Source organism: Mustela nigripes, chromosome 7, assembly GCF_022355385.1.
Source record: "Mustela nigripes isolate SB6536 chromosome 7, MUSNIG.SB6536, whole genome shotgun sequence".
NCBI classification, from domain to species: domain Eukaryota; kingdom Metazoa; phylum Chordata; class Mammalia; order Carnivora; family Mustelidae; genus Mustela; species Mustela nigripes.
In genome coordinates this window covers 114275694-114292849 of record NC_081563.1, presented here as the reverse complement: position 1 = coordinate 114292849, position 17156 = coordinate 114275694, and the positions used below count along the sequence as shown (strand labels likewise).

The 17156-nt window shown below is 52.1% G+C and overlaps 1 protein-coding gene across 3 annotated transcripts; it reads right to left on the bottom strand.

The window, feature by feature from the left end:
• Nucleotides 1-1463: 1463 nt before the first annotated feature.
• On the bottom strand, nt 1464-11588 carry LOC132021816 (cytochrome c oxidase subunit 4 isoform 2, mitochondrial). Of its 3 annotated transcripts, XM_059406735.1 has the most exons (6): nt 11526-11588; nt 9818-9854; nt 6776-6857; nt 5240-5404; nt 3884-4015; nt 1464-1705 (listed from the first exon to the last, which is right to left on the bottom strand). In XM_059406735.1, exons 3-6 carry the CDS (start codon nt 6855-6857, stop codon nt 1569-1571), a joined length of 516 nt encoding a protein of 171 aa, XP_059262718.1. In that variant the 5' UTR covers nt 9818-9854; nt 11526-11588; the 3' UTR covers nt 1464-1568. The 3 variants fall into 3 exon arrangements, with proteins under 3 accessions (XP_059262718.1, XP_059262721.1, XP_059262719.1); XM_059406738.1 differs by lacking the exons at nt 9818-9854; nt 11526-11588 and adding an exon at nt 7922-8010 and having other exon boundaries at nt 6776-6846; XM_059406736.1 differs by lacking the exons at nt 9818-9854; nt 11526-11588 and adding an exon at nt 7922-8005.
• Nucleotides 11589-17156: the final 5568 nt, after the last annotated feature.

Sequence of the window (17156 nt, the reverse complement as noted above, 5' to 3'; positions counted from 1 at the left end):
GCTCATATGCATGGAGGAAAGTACCATGAGGATGTAGCAAGAATGTGGCTATTAGCAAACCAAAGACAGACGTCAGAAGCAACCAATTTTGCAAACACCTTGATCTTGGACTTCTAGCCTCCAGAACTGTGAGAAAATACATTTCTGTTGTTTAAGCCACTCAGCTGGTGGTATTTTGTTATGCCAGCCTGTGATAGTGTGATTTATAATAAGAAATACATAAATTTGGTCTTCGTCCAGTTTCTGGCACAGAGCTCTTAATACTCTTGGAATTTGCTAAGTAATCAGAGCAAGGAAGGAAACGCTTCTTATGTTAACAAGGTGACTTTTGGGCTCCACCTAAGGATTTCCCAGAGAACAAACCCTGCGGTTAGAGGGTTGAACTTTGAATCCCACAGCCGCACAACCACCCTGCCCCAAGTCCAGGGAGAGAGAGAGACTGGAGGTTGAATCATTCTGCAAAGGCCAATGATTTAATCAATCGTGGTTCTGTAAGGAAGACTACATAAAACCCCCAAAGGACAGGTTTTTTTGGAGAGTTCCTGGGTTGGTGAACACGTGGAGATGTAGGGAGAGCAGTGCCTGGAGGAGGCAGGGCAATTCTTTGGTTTTCCCCATGCCTTACCCTCTGCATTTCTTCCATCTGGCTGTTCCTGAGTTCTGTCCTTTTGTAAGAAACTGGTAATCCTGAGTTCTGAGAGCTATGTTAGTAAAGTAATCAATCCCAGGGAGCGGCTTGTGGAATCCTCTGATTTCTAGCCAGTCAGTCAGAAGCACAGGTAACTTGGGCTGGGGACTGGTGTCTAAAAGTCAGGGGCAGGGCTTCTGGTAGGACAGAACCCTTAACCGGTGATGCTATTTCCGAATTGCATGTCAGAATTGAGTTGAATTTTCATACACCCAACTGGTGTCGGGAGCTGAACATGAAACCCAACACAAGATTTCCATCCCAAGACCCTGAGGTCATGACCTGAGCCAAAACCAAGAGTCAGACACTTAACCAACTGAGCCACCCAGGCGCACCTTAATTCTGTCCCTTTATCCTGCTTTGTTTTGTTTCCTTACAGCACTCATTACATATTCGTTTTTCTGTCTCCCTCCATAAAAGAATGCCTCCTCTATGAGTCCAGAGACTTGGTCTTATTCATTGCTGCATCCCTCTGGCCTGGATTAGTACCTGGCATACAGTAGGTGCTCAGTAAATATTTGTTAATAATTGAATAAGTCTGTGGCGTTGCTCAAGCCACTCCCTCCACCTGGAATACCTTTCCTTCTCCTTCCTCCCTTTCCTAGTGCCGCAGATCCCTTAAGACTAAAACCTAGCTCCTATTCCTCCAGGAAGCCCTCCATGACTGGCTGGGCTCTGGGCCGCTGGAAAGTGGCTTATTCCTGCCCTTCCTTCACCCCAGTACTCAATCTTAGGTATAGGTTCGTGCCAAGTAAAGACTGAGGTGGAGACTGAAGACAGAAGAGAATAGGCCTGCTTTATTGGCATTAAGGAGAGGAAAGGGCCCTCCACAGGCTCTGGGCCGGAGTGGAGCTTCAGGGAGGTCAGCCCGGATGCCGCATCACTTCTTCCACTCCTTCTTCTCATAGTCCCACTGGGAGGCCAGGCCTTGCACGGGGTTGCCCTTCATATCCAGGATACGCTGGAGCTGTTGGGCCTTCCACTCATCCGTCAGGGTGATGGGCTTCCTTGGAAACACTGCGGGGAAGGCATAGGGTGGGGGCAAGGGTGACTCAGGACCCTGCAAGTCCTCCACCCTGTCCCCCTGAGCCAGGGTCTCCAGTCACAGGGTTAGGATGCCCTGCGCTGAGGACCCCACTTCCACCCTGTCTGTCCCCCCACCAGACTTCCTGCTAAAGCTTCATTGCAGGGACCTCTGGGTTCTGGTCCCAGCTCTGCCTTTGACTCACTGGAAACTGGGCCAAGCTCCTTCCCCTTTCTGAGCCCGCTTCCTTACCTTATGGCCCAACGGAATAGGAGCACTGATTCAAACTACAACTACTGAGTTTGCTCCCACCGACTGGAAAGGGCCCAGGATGAGACGGTTTCTTTTGCTTCCTAAGGGGGTTGGAAGTAGGAGGTGAGGAAAGGGTGTTCACTTTAAAAATCTGAAGTGGCTGGGGCACCTGGGTGGCTCAGTGGGTTAAGCCACTACCTTCGGCTCAGGTCATGATCTCAGGGTCCTGGGATCGAGTCCCGCATCGGGCTCTCTGCTCGGCAGGGAGCCTGCTTCCTTCTCTCTCTCTCTGCCTGCCTCTCAGTGTACTTGTAATTTCTCTCTGTCAAATAAATAAATAAAATCTTTAAAAACATATGTCCTTAATGGTTTCTAAACTTTCTTCCCTTTAAAAAAAATAAATAAAATAAAATAAAATAAAAAATCTGAAGTGGGCAGTAGTTCACTAAAAGGCTGGGGCACCCAAGACACATTTTAGGTCCCTTGACATGTGTGCATGAGGGACCGTGGGCCTCCCCACCCAGCTCAGACTTGACTTCCTGGTCCATCGGCTCTAAGGCTGACTCAGCTTGTCAGACATCCTCACTGGGACTTCCTATCCCAGTGGGTGGGAAAGAAGGAAAAGATCTTTTTTTTTTTTTTTTTTTTTTTTTTAGATTTTATTTATCTGACAGACAAGAGATCACAAGTAGGCAGAGAGGCAGGCAGAGAGAGAGAGGGGGAAGCAGGCTCCCCGCTGAGCAGAGAGCCTGATGTGGGGCCCGATCCCCGGACCTTGGGATCATGACCTGAGCCAAAGGCAGAGGCTTTAACCCACTGAGCCACCCAAGCGCCCCAAGAAGGAAAAGATCTTTATGGCACCTGTCAGCACCAAGCACTGGACTAGACTAGAATTCTTCCCAAAGTCTCCCTCATTTCTTCCTCATGCAAGGCAGGAATTCCCATCACACTCTCACAGAAGAAGAAAGGTGCTGTTGGAGGTGAAAAGCTGGGCACAGGCTGCCAGCTCTTCCCCAACATCCCTGTCCCTTCTGGAGCAGTGCTTCCTAAAGCTGAGTGGCCATCAGAATGACTTGGAGAGCTTGTTAAAACACAGATGGCTGGGCTCCCTCTCACAGTATCTGACTTAGTAGATCCAGGCTGGGGCTGAGAATTTGCATTTCTGAGCATCCCCAAATGATGATGTTGGTCCAGGGACCACACCTGGAGCATCACTCTTCCGTAGTCATAAGCCATTAGCCGGGCATGGGACCAGCATGCTAAAAACTACATTTCCCAATTTCCCTTGTGGCTAGACATGGTCATGTGATCATTTCTAGCCAACAGGAGTTGAGCAGAAGGGATGTGGGCAACTTCTGGACCTTAAAGAGGAGGGGCATCCCTTGCCCTATTCTTGGCTGGAAGGTAGGCCTTCAAGGCTGGAGCTGAAGCGGCCATCTCATATGGCAAGAAGGAAGCCACACAGTGAGGACAGCCGTGCAACACCACAGAAGGAGCCTGACATTTCAGTCTCCATACTCACCCTGGCCTTTTTTTGTGAGAGTAACAAAACTTATATCTTGTTTAAGCTCTCCTATGTTGGAGACTCTGTGATGGAAAAACTAATGGTTACAACAGCAATCAGTAACGGCTCCATTCATGATAATGTGCCAGGCACTGGCTTACAGCCATTAAATCCTCAAAAGAACCGTGTGATGTGGGCACTATTATTTTCATTTTACAGATGAAGGAATTGAGACCCAGAGAAGTAGAGCTCCTGCATCCCAACCCAGGCAGCCATGCTCTGCCCTTCACCCTAGAGGACTTTTCAAAACTCCGCAGATGAGTGCCAGGATAGTCGCCCTGTAAGAGCTGGGCTGGTGGCTGTGACCACAAGGGCATGGCCCAGGGCTGTAGCAAGGTGAGGGATTGCCACTCACCATAGACCCGCTGCCACCAAATCATCAGAGCTGTGAATCCAAAAAAGAAGAAAACACAGCCCATCACTGTCTTCCACTCGTTGGAGCGACGGTTCATCTCTGCGAAGGTCTCATGGAACTGAAGGCGGTACACTGGAGGCAGAGGAGAGGTGAGGAAGGAGGGGCCTCATGTGTATCCATTCCCAAGACCCTGGGCCAAGTCTTGGCCTCAGGGATCCCCAGCCTCCCCACTCTTGCAGCAGAGGCTGTCCATTTAGCAAATCCTTTTTTTTTTTTTTTAATTTTATTTATTTATTTATTTGATAGAGAGAGGGAGATCACAAGTAGGCAGAGAGGCAGGCAGAGAGAGAGGGAAGCAGGCTTCCCGCTGAGCAGAGAGCCCAATGCGGGGCTCGATCCCAGGACCCTGAGATCATGACCTGAGCTGAAGGCAGAGGCCCAACCCACTGAGCCACCCAGGCTCCCCATTCAGCAAATTCTTATGGAGCATCCCCTTTAGGCAAAGCATGGCCAGGAGTAGGCTCCAAACATCAGAGTTGTTTAGGGGAACTTCTGGTAGGCAGGACACATCCCTCCCGTTTCCCAGGGTCAGGTCCCCGCCCTCCCACCCACCTTACCTGCCTTTCTGCTCCACCTCCCCACACCACTCAGTGATACCCAAGACAGTCCATGCTTTCCTGCTTCTGTATCTCTCCCCACGCTGTTCCCACTGCCAGGCGACACCCTCCTCCTCACCATTCAAGGCCAACCAGAACATGCCCTCCTGTGCAAGGCCCACCAGGATTCCATCTCTCTCTTTCGGGTTCTCACAACTCCCTGGACACACCTCACTCTAGACACATAGCCTGTGTTACAGTTTTCTGGGTCTGTGTCCATTCCCTCATTGAACTGGGAGCCCTAGGCCAATGGCAAGAACCATCAAGGTGATTCACTCCTGTGTCCCCAGCATCACCTAGCATCTGTCTGTGCACAAAGAGCTGACTAAATAAAAGAATAAACAAATAAGTGATGAACTTCACCCCTCAGATCAGGTATTTGGGGATTTCTGGCTGTCTTGGGTAGCAGTCTTTCTCTCTTTCTTTTTAAGATTTTATTTATTTATATATTTACTTACTTATTTACTTATTTATTTTAGAGAGAGGTGCGGGAGAGGGAGAGGGGAAGGGAGAGGGAGAGGGAATCTCAAGCAGCTGCAGGGCTCGATCTCACGACCCTAAGATCATGACCTCAGCAGGGGAGGCTGTGACCTGACCCAAAACCAAGAGTCGGACCCTTAAGTGACTGAGCCACCCAGGTGCCCTTTTCAGAGTCACCGCCCAGCCCACTCTGCCCAGCCAGCCCCACCCTGACACCTACAGGCCACCTTCTCGGCATGGCTCAGCTGGGTCCAGCTGCCCTTCTCCTTCTCCTTCAGGGCCCGCTGCTCAGCGTTGAGCTCTGTGCAGAAGGGCTCATCAGGCATGGGGTAGGAGCGCTGGGCATGGTAGTTGGTGTAGGGCGGCATCTTCCCCTCGCGGTGGGCTGCAGGGGCAATGGAAGAGCTGAGTTCAGGCTGCCCCTGGGCCATCCCAGCTCTCCCCACAATACTTGGGGGAGGAGGGGGAGAGGGCTGCATTTACTGAGCACTTACAGTGGGCCAGGAGCCATTCCCAGGCCTTTAGGGGAGTTGATTCATTTACTCCGCATCACTCTGAGCCCGGTCAGACTGTTCTCTCTCTGTTTTACAGATGGAAAAACTGAACAGCTAAGTGACTTGCTGAAACTCACAGAGCAAGAAGGAGCATGGCCAGAGCCGTGATTCAGCCTCTTTGGCTACAAATCTCATGCTCTCTGGTTGGACTGGACGTGAGGCAGGCATGTCAGGCAAAGGCAGTGGGTGGACAAAGACCGAGTGAGATCAACCGAGATGGCAGACGTGGAACCGCTTTGCAAGCTGTAGAGCGCTGTCCACGTGCCTCTGACCGGGGTCAAGCGCACACCTTTGGAGTCAGCTCGGTTTGAGCCCCAGTTCTGCCCACCCCACCTCCAGCAGGCCCCTCGACCTCACTGTGCCTCAATGTCCTCCTCTGGAAAGTGGGGACAATAGGAGAAACTACCTCACCCTGCTGTGGGAAAATTCAAGGTACTATACTCGAAAGGGCATACACAGGAGGCACTCCCTAAGTTACGCCGCTAGAAGTCGGTTTTCCTACTGGCTTCTTTTCCTGCAAGCTTTCCCTGCTGGCTAAGCCCTCAAGGGCTCCGCGTGGGTGTCCAGGAGGTCCAGAGCAAGGCTGGGCACTGGGAGAGTCTCGATAAAGCTTGTGTTTATTGATACCAGAGATGCCCACACAGAAGTCATCGGTACTACCACCAGGACGGCATGGGACTGCTTTGGCCCTTTTAATATGCAGGTCTGTGGGCCTCAGTTTGTTCATCTGAGAAATGGAGACAGTAGCACAGCGTCTGCCATACGTGGCAGTCGTGAAGTCTAAGTGTGTTAATCTGTGTGAAATGTTGATCACAACTTGGCATACATAGTAAGGCCTCAATAACTGTTATCTGTTGTTATTCTGGGTCCGGAAGGCCCTTCTGCTGTTAGGTTGAAGTCTCTCCTGATTAAGGTGCCTTTCTTCTAACTAGCATCTGGAAAGGAGATGCCAGGTCCTGTCAGTACCCTCTGCTTCAGGACACAAAAGCCTTAGGCGCCTGAGGTTTGGGGGGGTCAGGCGCTGAGGAAGCTTCGAATGGAAGGGGTGCTGTCAAATGTGAGCTGCATGTCCTGGAGGTTTGTGGTCCAAGACGGAGGAGTGGGACTGTGGGGAAATGGTCTGGAGCAGGCCCAGAGCAGCCTGAAGGCAGGAGCCCACCCCTAGCCTCAGAGTTGGTCAGGGGTGGGTGTGCAGGTCTTACCGGCGCTTCCTGGGCCGTGGGTCCCCCGCATCCCAGGTCCTGTTTTCCTCAGCACCAAGCTCCAGGCAGCTCTGAAGAACATCTGTGTGTGTGTGTGTGTGTGTGTGAGCCCTGCCCACGTAGCCCACACAGAGAAACCCTTTTTCACAGGTGTTATGATGGTAGGGTTCCAGAACTTCAAGGTCACCCTCATGCCCCTGACTCTTGTACTTTTGTCTGCTATCCCTAAGGAGGTGGGTGGGGATCCTAGACATTTGGAACCTCCCTCCTGGGACCTCAATTAACCTTCCAAGAAATAGGAGGAGGCCTAACTTCTGAGGGAGGGCCTCAACAGTTTGGGGCTGAGGGGCCTGGGTGAGGCCAAGCTGGGAACCCTCCCTCAGTGGTTTGCTCCCCCTCCCAAAGGAAACTGAGTAGGGCTCCAGGTAGGGAGGGAGCAGGTCCCACAGCTACCTCTTTTCCTCACAGGGCCATCTGCCAAGGTTTCTGCACAGAAGGTCTGGCCTCCACTCCTTCCCCCCTAATTGGCTGCCTACGTGCTCACAGAGCCCTGCTCCGCTGAATCTGGTGGGGGCAGAGGCGGGTGGCCCACAGGCTGAGCCCAGCCCCCTACTCCCAGGAAAGTCTCAGGGTTTGGCATCTGAGGGCGGTTGGGGTGGGTGGGGGGAGGATTTGGGGGAGAATTTAGAGGAGGATAAGGACCGAACTGGGTCAGAGGGAGGAAAAGGAGCACACATCTTGGGAGAGGAAGGGAGTATCCCACTTCTGGCAAGAAAAAGGGCCCCTCACATCAGGGGAGAGCGAGGAGCACCCACTAACTAGAGACAAGGAGGGACTGTACCATGTGTTGAGAGGGGACCCCCACATCTGGGAAGGAAGGTCTCCCTGTCATTGATAAGTAGGTGGGGGAGCCCCACATATAGGGAGAGGGAAAGAGTAATCTACATCCAGAGAAAGAGATGGCGTCCCACGCGCAGAAAGAAGCCAATTCCCGAGAAGTCCTTGACTCTGAGCCGCCAGAAACCCCCTGACCCTCTCCGATGGCAGGAACCACTCGGGCTCTGACTGGTGACGAAAGTTCGGGTTCAAGCCCCATCCCTCACCCGCGGGGCTCCTGCAGCCAGGCTCTCCCACCCACTCACTCACCTCGCGGCTCAGCGCCGACGGCAACTTGGGTCCGCAGAGCGAAACGGAGACTGGGCCCGCAGAAGGACCAGAGCGCGGGGCGCCCGCCCCCGGGCCCGCCCCACTGCCTTTCCCAAGGCCAACCCCTGTGTGGGAACGTCCTGCCTCGGCGAGGCGTGGGAGCGCCCAACCCGCGTCCCTGGGGGCGCCCCGGCCCCCTGCCTGGGGAGGGACACTTCGGAGTGATTCTTATCCTCAATTTCTCCGCCCACGGGGGTCCTGTCTCTAGAGACCCCCCCAGCCGGCAGCGACGGGGACTTAGGGGGCGGTGTGTCCTGGGCCGGCCCAGACGTCGGAGTCTGTTAGTGGGAGTTGCGGATTACCCTGCCTCCGCACCTTTGTTCACTGCCGTTCACTGCCGTTCTTCGCGCTTGGGATGCTTTCTGAGGGACTTGGCAGACCCAAGTGGCCAACTTTCCACCCCAGGCTCAACACCTCCTGCTCTGGGAAGCCCACAAGTATGTAGAATCCGGGAGCTGGTTTGTGGTGTACCACCTCACTCCTATGTCCCCCCATACACGCATGGGATGTGAAAAAAGCCTCCCTCCGGTGTTTGAATCTTAGCTGTGTGGCCCTCAACAAATGGCCTTTTTTTTTTTAAAAAAGATTTTATTTATTTACTTGTCAGAGAGAGAGGGAAAGCACAAGCAGGGGGAGCAGGCAGAGGGAGAAGCAGGATTTCTGCAAGGAGCCAGATGCGGGACTCGATCCCAAGACTTTAGGGCTATGACCTGAGAGAAAGGCAAGCACTTCCACCTAGGCATCCCAAACGGCCTAATTTCTGAGTTCTTGTTTTATTTTCTAGAAAAGGGAGCTGATATAGCTGTTGTAAAGACTAAATAAGTCAACAGAAAAAGTCAAGTATGTTTACTCGAGAATTAATTATTAAGAGTGTCTGTTGCTTACCAAGTTAAGTGCTTGGGGATATAGAGCCAAACAAAACCAAAACAACCCCTGACCTTTTAGGGCTCACAATCCAGTTACAAGCAGAGAGAAAGGCCTGTGCAAAGGCCCAGAGGCCAAAAAACATGGGTGTGTTCAGGGAACAGAGAAAGGCTGTCTTGGCCTGAGTGTGATAGGCAAAGAAGAGAGTTGGAAAGGGGCTGGACCTCATAGGCCATTGTATGGATCTTAGATTTTATTTTATTTTATTTTTTTAAGGATTTTATTTCTTTATTTGTCAGAGTAGGCAGAGAGGCAGGCAGAGGGAGAAGCAGGCTCCCTGCTGAGCTAGGAGCCCAACGTGGGCCTTGATCCCAAGACCACGGGATCATGACCTGAGCTGAAGGCAGATGCTTAAACAACTGAGCCACCCAGGCATCCCTTAGATTTTATTTTAAAGATGGGAGGCCACCAGAGGTAAGTATGGGAGTGATATGGTTAAATGGAACAGAGCATGAGTTTAGGAAATGTGGTGTGGGATTGGTAAACTAATGGTAGACTGATGAGTGAAGGCTGTGGGTCCCTTCTGTGGCCTGGGTCCACAGCCTTCTATGTCTGCCAGCCCTGGGCCTATGAGATGTGTGCCCAACTGTCCTGTGAGGCCACAGGGACCCACTCTAGCCAGTGTCTGGATGGAGGGGCTTAATCCCCAGTGGACAGATGAGCCTAGAAGGGCGGAGACTCAGGGAAAATGCTAGAGAGACTCTAGGGCAGGCAGGAAGTACATCTTCATTCTGAACTTCAGCAACAGACACAAAGTCATGAGAAGGCAGTGTGGGAGTCTCCTGGATCTCCACGACATGAAACCCTCAGCTCCCAGGACTGGCCATGGCTACTTCTGGAAGCCACTCCTCCCTCTTCCCCATGACCAAGGGAATTTCAATTTGAGGCACCCCCCCAAGAGGACAACCTTACCTCTTGGATGCTGACCAGGATGTCCTGAAGAGTAGCCCTATGGACAAAGGACAAGGGAAGACGATCCTCAGGCAAACTGGGGGGAGCATGCCTTATCAGACCTTTCCAGGGGCAGGTGGGCATTGGTGGCACTGGAGTGAGCGGCTGATGTGTAGGCTCTGCTGCTGCCATGCTGGTGGTCAAGCTGTGCCATTTCTGGGCCTCAGTTTCCCCTCACAGAGCTTTGCAAGGAAAGGCATTTGGGGAATGTGACCCTCTGTTCTGCCCTGCCCTCTCCCACCACCGCCCTTCCGCCCCTCCTGCCTCTGGGGAACCTTAGGCCCCAGATGCTGGGTGATGCTATGATAAGGAACATCTGTAGGAGAAGCCGATCCCGGGCTGAGAATGAGGAGATGGAGATAGGCCTCAGGCAGCTCAAAATTGATTAATAAGGCGGCACAACCCCTTGCAGGGCAATAGTACTGAACCTGGGAATTGGCAGGCTCCCCCATAAGGCAGGCCACTCAGGGGGCCCTGGCCATGGAGCAGGGGTCTTCCTTGAGAACCTTGGAGGGCACTAGAAAGGAGGGGCTCCCAATGGCGCATTGCAGGCTAGTTACTGCGATAGACCCCACAAGGAAATGCAGGTTGAGAGTGCAAAAACAGCAGGGATGGGAGGTAAGAGGAATCTGTCCCTTTCCCACTGGCCTCGCTGCTGACCGTTCAGTGGGAGGCTACAGAAAGGGGCTTTCACTCATTTTCTCAGATCCAGAGAGCCCCCGAGATTCTGCCAACACAAAAGACCTGAGCCACTGGCCTCAGCATCCTGCTGGTAGGACCCCTTGACCCCTACTGCCTCCCCGCCCCCCCAGCCTATTCAGGCTTTGGACAGGACCCACCTCCAGGACCCAGCCCAGAGGGAATACTGAGGAAGACCTAGGCCTCACGCAGGACCAGAAAGCGCAAATAGAAAAGGTGTTGGACAAAACGTCGGGGACCCCTACCCCCACCTCTTGAATAAGGGGAAGTCTGGGACGGAAGGGACGGGGCCAGAGAGGTAGGGTAGTCGGAGTCTAGGACGGCGAGGGGGGTGCGGTTCAGTGGAGCGAGGGTGAGCGAGACTTACTCTCGGGGATGGGAACTGTAGTGTAAGAACTGGGCCCGGGAACAAGAGGAAAACGGAGGCACAACGCGTTTGGGGTTAGTTGGGCTGGCCAGGTGAACAGGGAAGGCATGGTCAGGATTGGAGGGCTAGGCCTTTCCAGGTCTCCTGCAGGAAGGCAGGCTAAGCGCAAGGACCTGGGATTCCAGAACCCTGAGGCCTGCGGGGGACAGGTTGCGCCTGGATGAGGATGCCCAGGCGCAGGTTCAGAGAATGTCACAGGAAGACCCACAGCTCCAGGGGCCAGTCCAAAAAGCACTTCCGCAACTGTGGGCAGGCAGGCCGGGTCATAACCAAAGCTGAACCAGGGCTGCCACGGAGAAGGCCACTAATGGCGGGCATCTCGGCACTGGTAACGATGCCCTGTGAGAATTTCGCTGGGATGGGAAGGGACCGTTGGCCTGCAGGCGGAGGAAACCTCCTTCAGGCGGAGGAAACCTCCTTCAGGCGGGTGTAACCTCTCTGCACCTCTCCTGCCCCGGAGCCGAAGCCTCCCGAGGAGGGCCCGGTGCTGAGGGTAGGATCTGGCTGGTGAAAGCCCGGAAGCAACGGCGACTGGCCCTCTACCTTGCACATGAAATGCGCGAAGCTCCCAGCGTTCAGCGGAAGAGGAATTTTTGCCCAGGGGCGGGCGCTCCGTTTGAGGCCGACCCCTCTGCCTGTCACTCCTGACCCCTTAGCCCCGCCCCGGAGGCATCAGTCCTCTCGTCCCGCCCACAAGCGGTCCTTCCTCCAGGTCTCGCCACCTGCCCTGTCACTCATACACTCATACTACGCGACATACGTCCCGCGTCTCCTTTCCCGGCCTCGAGCTGCGGGTCACCCCTATCCAGCCCCTCGGACGATCTTTGTGCCCCCTTCCAGCAGGGCTCCACCTGGCGGCCCAGCGCGCCGCCATCTTCAGCCCGACCCTGAACTGTCAATCACTGCCAGCCCCGCCCAGGCCGGCGGGCCTTCCGGGCTTTACCGGGCCGCTGGCCTCGCCCCTAACCCTGAGAGGCTCCGCCTCCAACGCTCGGCAGCCGGTCTTCCGGGCCCTGTCAGTGCGTCTGGCCCTCCTTCACAAGCCACGCTAAACCCTTGCCCTGGCCTCAGCCCTGCTCTTTCAGTCCTCTCCGGCCCCCCGCGCGGCGACCGCCTCCACTCCCTGGCCCTGCCCCAGCTGTCATCGTGCTCGGCGCCTCACGCTCCAGCCCCCTCCTTGTCCGTCACTGAGGCCCCGCCCACAGCCCCCCTGACCCGCCCCCGAAGCCCGGCCCCGACGGTCACTCCTCTCTCCTCTCTGGCGCGCGCCCTCTCTAGCCCCACCCTGTCGGTCCCCCGGGCCCCGCCCCCGGCCCGCTCAGGTCTGGCGTGGCAGACTGGAGGGAAACAGGGCGGAGACCCGCGCAGTAGGCGGTGGACGCGGCGGAGGTGGCTCCAGCGCGGGACTGGCTCTGACCGCGGGAGGGGAGCCGGGAGGCCTCTCGCCCCCAGCGGGAAAAGGGGGTGAGGGTTCGTCAGAATTTGCTGCTGTGAAACCCCGGGGACTGGGTCCTCCTCACCATCCCCTCACCTGGGCAAATATATGCAAACGCCAGGCAGACGACCCCCTAGCTAATATCTGGGGTGGTGAAGCTGGGCCCCCCGGAGGCCCACGTCTAGGATTCTAGTTCCTGCTCCATCCTCTGCTGGTTTCAGTCCCTCTTCCCCGCTTTCCCCCACCCCACCCCTCCATGGCCTCTGTTTCCACATCTTCACAATGTCAGTCAGACCCAATTCTGCTTATGGGCTGTGAGGGCTAATGCCATGGTCCGAGCCGGAATTCTCCCAGAGGCGCCCACACCAGTGACGTTATCAGCCAAGCTGTGGACGGAGCTATGGGTGGGGTGGGCACCGCCTCAGAGCAGAGCAGCAGCGTCACCACCAGGAAATCGTGTAACTTGGGAAAGGGCTAAGGCCGTGGGACCCTAGGGGCTTAGGGGGTCAGCCCAGTCCCGGGGTAGGCTCAGATCCCTGCAGATCCTGCTCTGGGGCTCCACGCTAACCTAGAATGGTTTGCAGCTTCTGCCCGGGGTCTTTCAGGGTCTTCTATACCACAGGCCAAACAGGGTGCATAGAGCAGGGGGAAGGTCCTGGCCAAACCCCAAGACCTGGGCCCTTGTCTTCTCTGGGACATAACTGGCTCATGGGCATAGCCGTATGGCCTCCCGATGTGGCCCAGGCATTTGTGGGGACAGCCTCATGGCCTCCTCAAACCTTCATTGGCACCCACTGGCCTCCCAGTATACTCCCCAGTATACTCCTTGGCCTGATGTTCAAGGTCTCCCTGCCAAGCTTTCCAAACACGACTCCCCCATCAGCCTCTCCTCTCCTACCGTGCCCCTGCCAAGCTGCCCTTAGCTCTTGGAACACACTCTGCTCTTGCTCGCAGCAGGCCTTTGTAACCGCTCTCCCCTCTGCTGCCACACTCTTCTCGCAAGAACGAGACTCGTTTATCCCCACTCTCATGTTCCCATGTGAGAAAGCTTTACTGGCCCAGCATCCACAGACCAAGCTATGCTCCACAAACACGTTTGTCAGTACTTGTGGGCCTCAACTATAGCTCCCGTTCCACCTGGCTCTATTCATAATGTGACCTTGACACTCCTGCTGTCAAGGCAGTGGGACCTATGTCTGCGTTCCTTGCAATGGCCTTAGACGTAGAACATGGTGAACATGATGCTCTGTGACCTCCAAAGCTAGATCCTGTAAGCGCCACGTACTGATGCAGGACGCAGTTTTCAAACCGAGCTATGCTGGGAAGAAGCCAGATCAGCCCACGTGGAGAGAACATACAGAGAGGTCATCTGTAGGCGTTCTGGTTGGCAGACCAGCTTCGGTGCCTGCCCACAGCCAGCCTCAGCTTCTAGTCATGCACATCTCCAGATGATGCCAGCCCCCAGCCATCACGGGCTCCCTTGGCCACCAAGTCTTCCGAGCGGAAGCCCCAAACACTGTGACTCAGAGACGAGTCATCTCTGCTGTGACCTTTCTCAGTTCCTGCCTAGAGGATCCAACAGGGTCAGACACTGCTTTACAGAATGAGTTTTCAGGTGTATTTTTTTTTTAATGAAAATACTTATTTATTGGGGCGCCTGGGTGGCTCAGTGGGTTAAGCCTCTGCCTTCGGCTCAGGTCATGATCTCAGGGTCCTGGGATCAAGACCAGCATCAGGCTCTCTGCTCAGCCAGGAGCCTGCTTCCCCGTTCTCTCTGCCTCTGCCTACTTGTGGTCTCTTTCTGTCAAATAAATAAATAAAATCTTAAAAAAAAACAAAACTTATTTATTCACATAATCCCTACACCCAACATGGCGCTGGAACTCAGCACCCTGAGCTAAGAGTTGCGCGCTCTTCCTACTGAGCCAGCCAGATGCCCTTCAGGCGGTTTATGGGCAGTAGTAACTGTAACAGGAATCGAATGTTATTTTGATTTCCATGTACTTGACCCCTCATGTGATGCAGCTGTTTCAGAACTTAGGCAAGAAAGAAGATGTTAAGTATTGATAGCCCAGGCCCAACCATTATCTTCTGAGTTTCAGCCCAAACATCACCTCCAAGAGACTATCCCTGATGTTATGGAAAGTGCCGTTCCTAATCAGTCTACGTCTATTTTCTCCCCAGCACTTTTTATTTCCCAAAAGTACACACACAAACTCACAGCCTTTGTGGCTTGCGTATTCTACACACCAGGCCTGTTCCCTCACACCCCTTCACTTCCAGGACTGGGATGAAGTGGGATCTGGTGGTGTCATGACTGAACGTTTGGGTCCCCTCAAAATTCATATATTAAACACAACCCCCAGTGCGATGGCATTTGGAGGTGAAGCCTCCGGAAGGTGATGAGTCCTGCGGGTAGAAACCTCATGAAAGGGATTAGGACCCTTACAAAAGAGATCTCAGAGTGTTTCCTCTTCCCCTCTGCCCTGTGAGGTTGCAATTAAGAAGCCTACTGTCTATGAACAGGAAAGCCGGCTCTCATCAAATATGCTATCTGCCAGCACCTTGATCTTGGACTTCCAGCTTCTGGAACTGTGAGGAACAAATGTCTGTTGTATGTAAGCCCTATGGTATCTATGGTATTTTGTGAGAGCAGCCTGATTGGACTAAGACAGGCTGTTAGATTGATACCCCACAATTTCATTTTTATGGGTGCTATTGTAAATGCTACTTTAAAACATTTCCACTTTACAGTTGTTCACTGCTATTATATAGAAATGCAATCGACTTTTGTATGTTCACCTTAGAGCCTATGACCCTATAAAATTCATTTATTGGTTCTATTTGTTTGCTGGGGCTGCCATAATAAAGTATCATAGACTGGGCAGCTAAAACAGGAGAAATGTATTGTCTCACAGTGCTGGAAGCTAGAAGTCCAAAACCAAGGTGTCCACAGCTTTGCTTCCTTCTGGCATCTGTGAGGAAAAGCCTCCTTGGTTTATGGCTGGTTGTCTTCTTCTGGTGCCTCTTATCTTTGTCTATGAGGGTCTCTGTATCCAAATTCCCCCTTTTTATAAGGAGACCTGTAGTAATGATCTTTCAAGACCCAGCTTTTGGTTTCAACATTTCTCCTTGTCGAGTATCATTGATTTCTGCTCCTGTGGACTTGATTTGCTTTTTCTTTTTGTGGTTCCGGAAGGTGGAAGCTTGTATTATTGATTTGAGACCCTCTTTTCTCATATAAGTATTTAATGCCATAAAATTCACTCTTAGCTCTATTTTAGTTGCCTCTAACAAATTTTGTTACGTTACATTTTCATTTTAATTTGGCTCAAAACATTTTCTAATTTCTCTTGGAAACTTCTCTGACCCACGGGTTATTTAGAAGTGTGTTGTTCAGTTTCCAAATATTTGGGGTTTTTTCCAGATATCTTTCATTTCCTGATTCCTAATTTAATTGCTCTATGATCAGAGACTATATTCTGTATCATTTAAATTTTTAAACATTTGTTCAATATAAAAGACCCGGAGCTCCCTGCTCAGTGGGGATGCTTCTCCCTCTCTGTCTGCTCCTCCCTGCTCTGATCAGGTTCTCCCTCTCTCTCTCTCTCAAATAAATAAATAAAATATTTAAAAAATAAAAATCTTTAATAAAGAAATAAAATAAAAGGCCCATAATATTGTCTGTCTTGGTGAATGTCCCATGTGTACTTGAAAAGAATGTGTTCTGTGCTACTATTAGGTCAATTTCTCTATAAATGTCAATAAGGTCAAGTTCACTGGAAGTGTTGCTCAGATCTTTCATATTTTTGCTAAATTACTGTTTTATCAGTTACTGAACAAGGAGCATTGATATCCACAAGTATAACTGTGACTTTATTTCTTTTCTCAGATCTTTAAAAAAGATTTTATTTATTTATTTATTTATTTATTTATTTGAGAGAGAGAGAGAGAGAGCATAAGCAGGGAGGAGGGGCAGAGGGTGAGAGAAAAAGACACCCCTGCTGAGCAGGGTGCCCTTGATCCCAGGGTGCTGGAATCATGACCTGAGCTGAACTCAGATGCTTAACCAACGGAGCCACCCAGGCACCCCCTCTTTTTCAGATCCATCAGTTCTTGCCTTACATATTTAGGAGTTTCGTTGATAAGCACAGACACACTCAGGATTGTCATGTCTTCTTGGTGAATTAACACCCCCCCCTTTTTAAAAGATTTTTATTTCTTTATTTGAGGGAGAATGAAAGAGAGGGAGCACAAGCAGGGTGAGGGGCAGAGGGAGTAGGAGAAGCAGACTCCCAGTGTGTGGGGAGCTCCATATGGGGCTCAATCCCAGGACCCCGGGACTGTGACCAGATCCGAAGGCAGACACTTAACCTACTGAGCCACCCAGTTTCCCCTGAATTAACCTTTTAATCATTATTTAATGTCCTCTTTATCCTTGTGATTTTTCTTGTTTTGAATTCGGCTTTGTCTGTTATTAATATAGGCACTTCAACTTCTTTTAAAAATTGTGGTTCCATAGTGTATTTTTCTCCATCCTTCTTTTAATCTACCCATATAATTATATTTAAAATGGGTTTTGTGTGGGCAGAGTATAGTTAGGTCTTGCTTTTTTTTTTTTTAACTTTAATCCCATGATTGCTGTCTTTTAATTGGTGCATTTATGTAATAATTAGTATGTTTATGCAATTATTGAAGTGCAAATTTAGGTCTGGTAGGTTATTCTTTTTTTTAAGTTT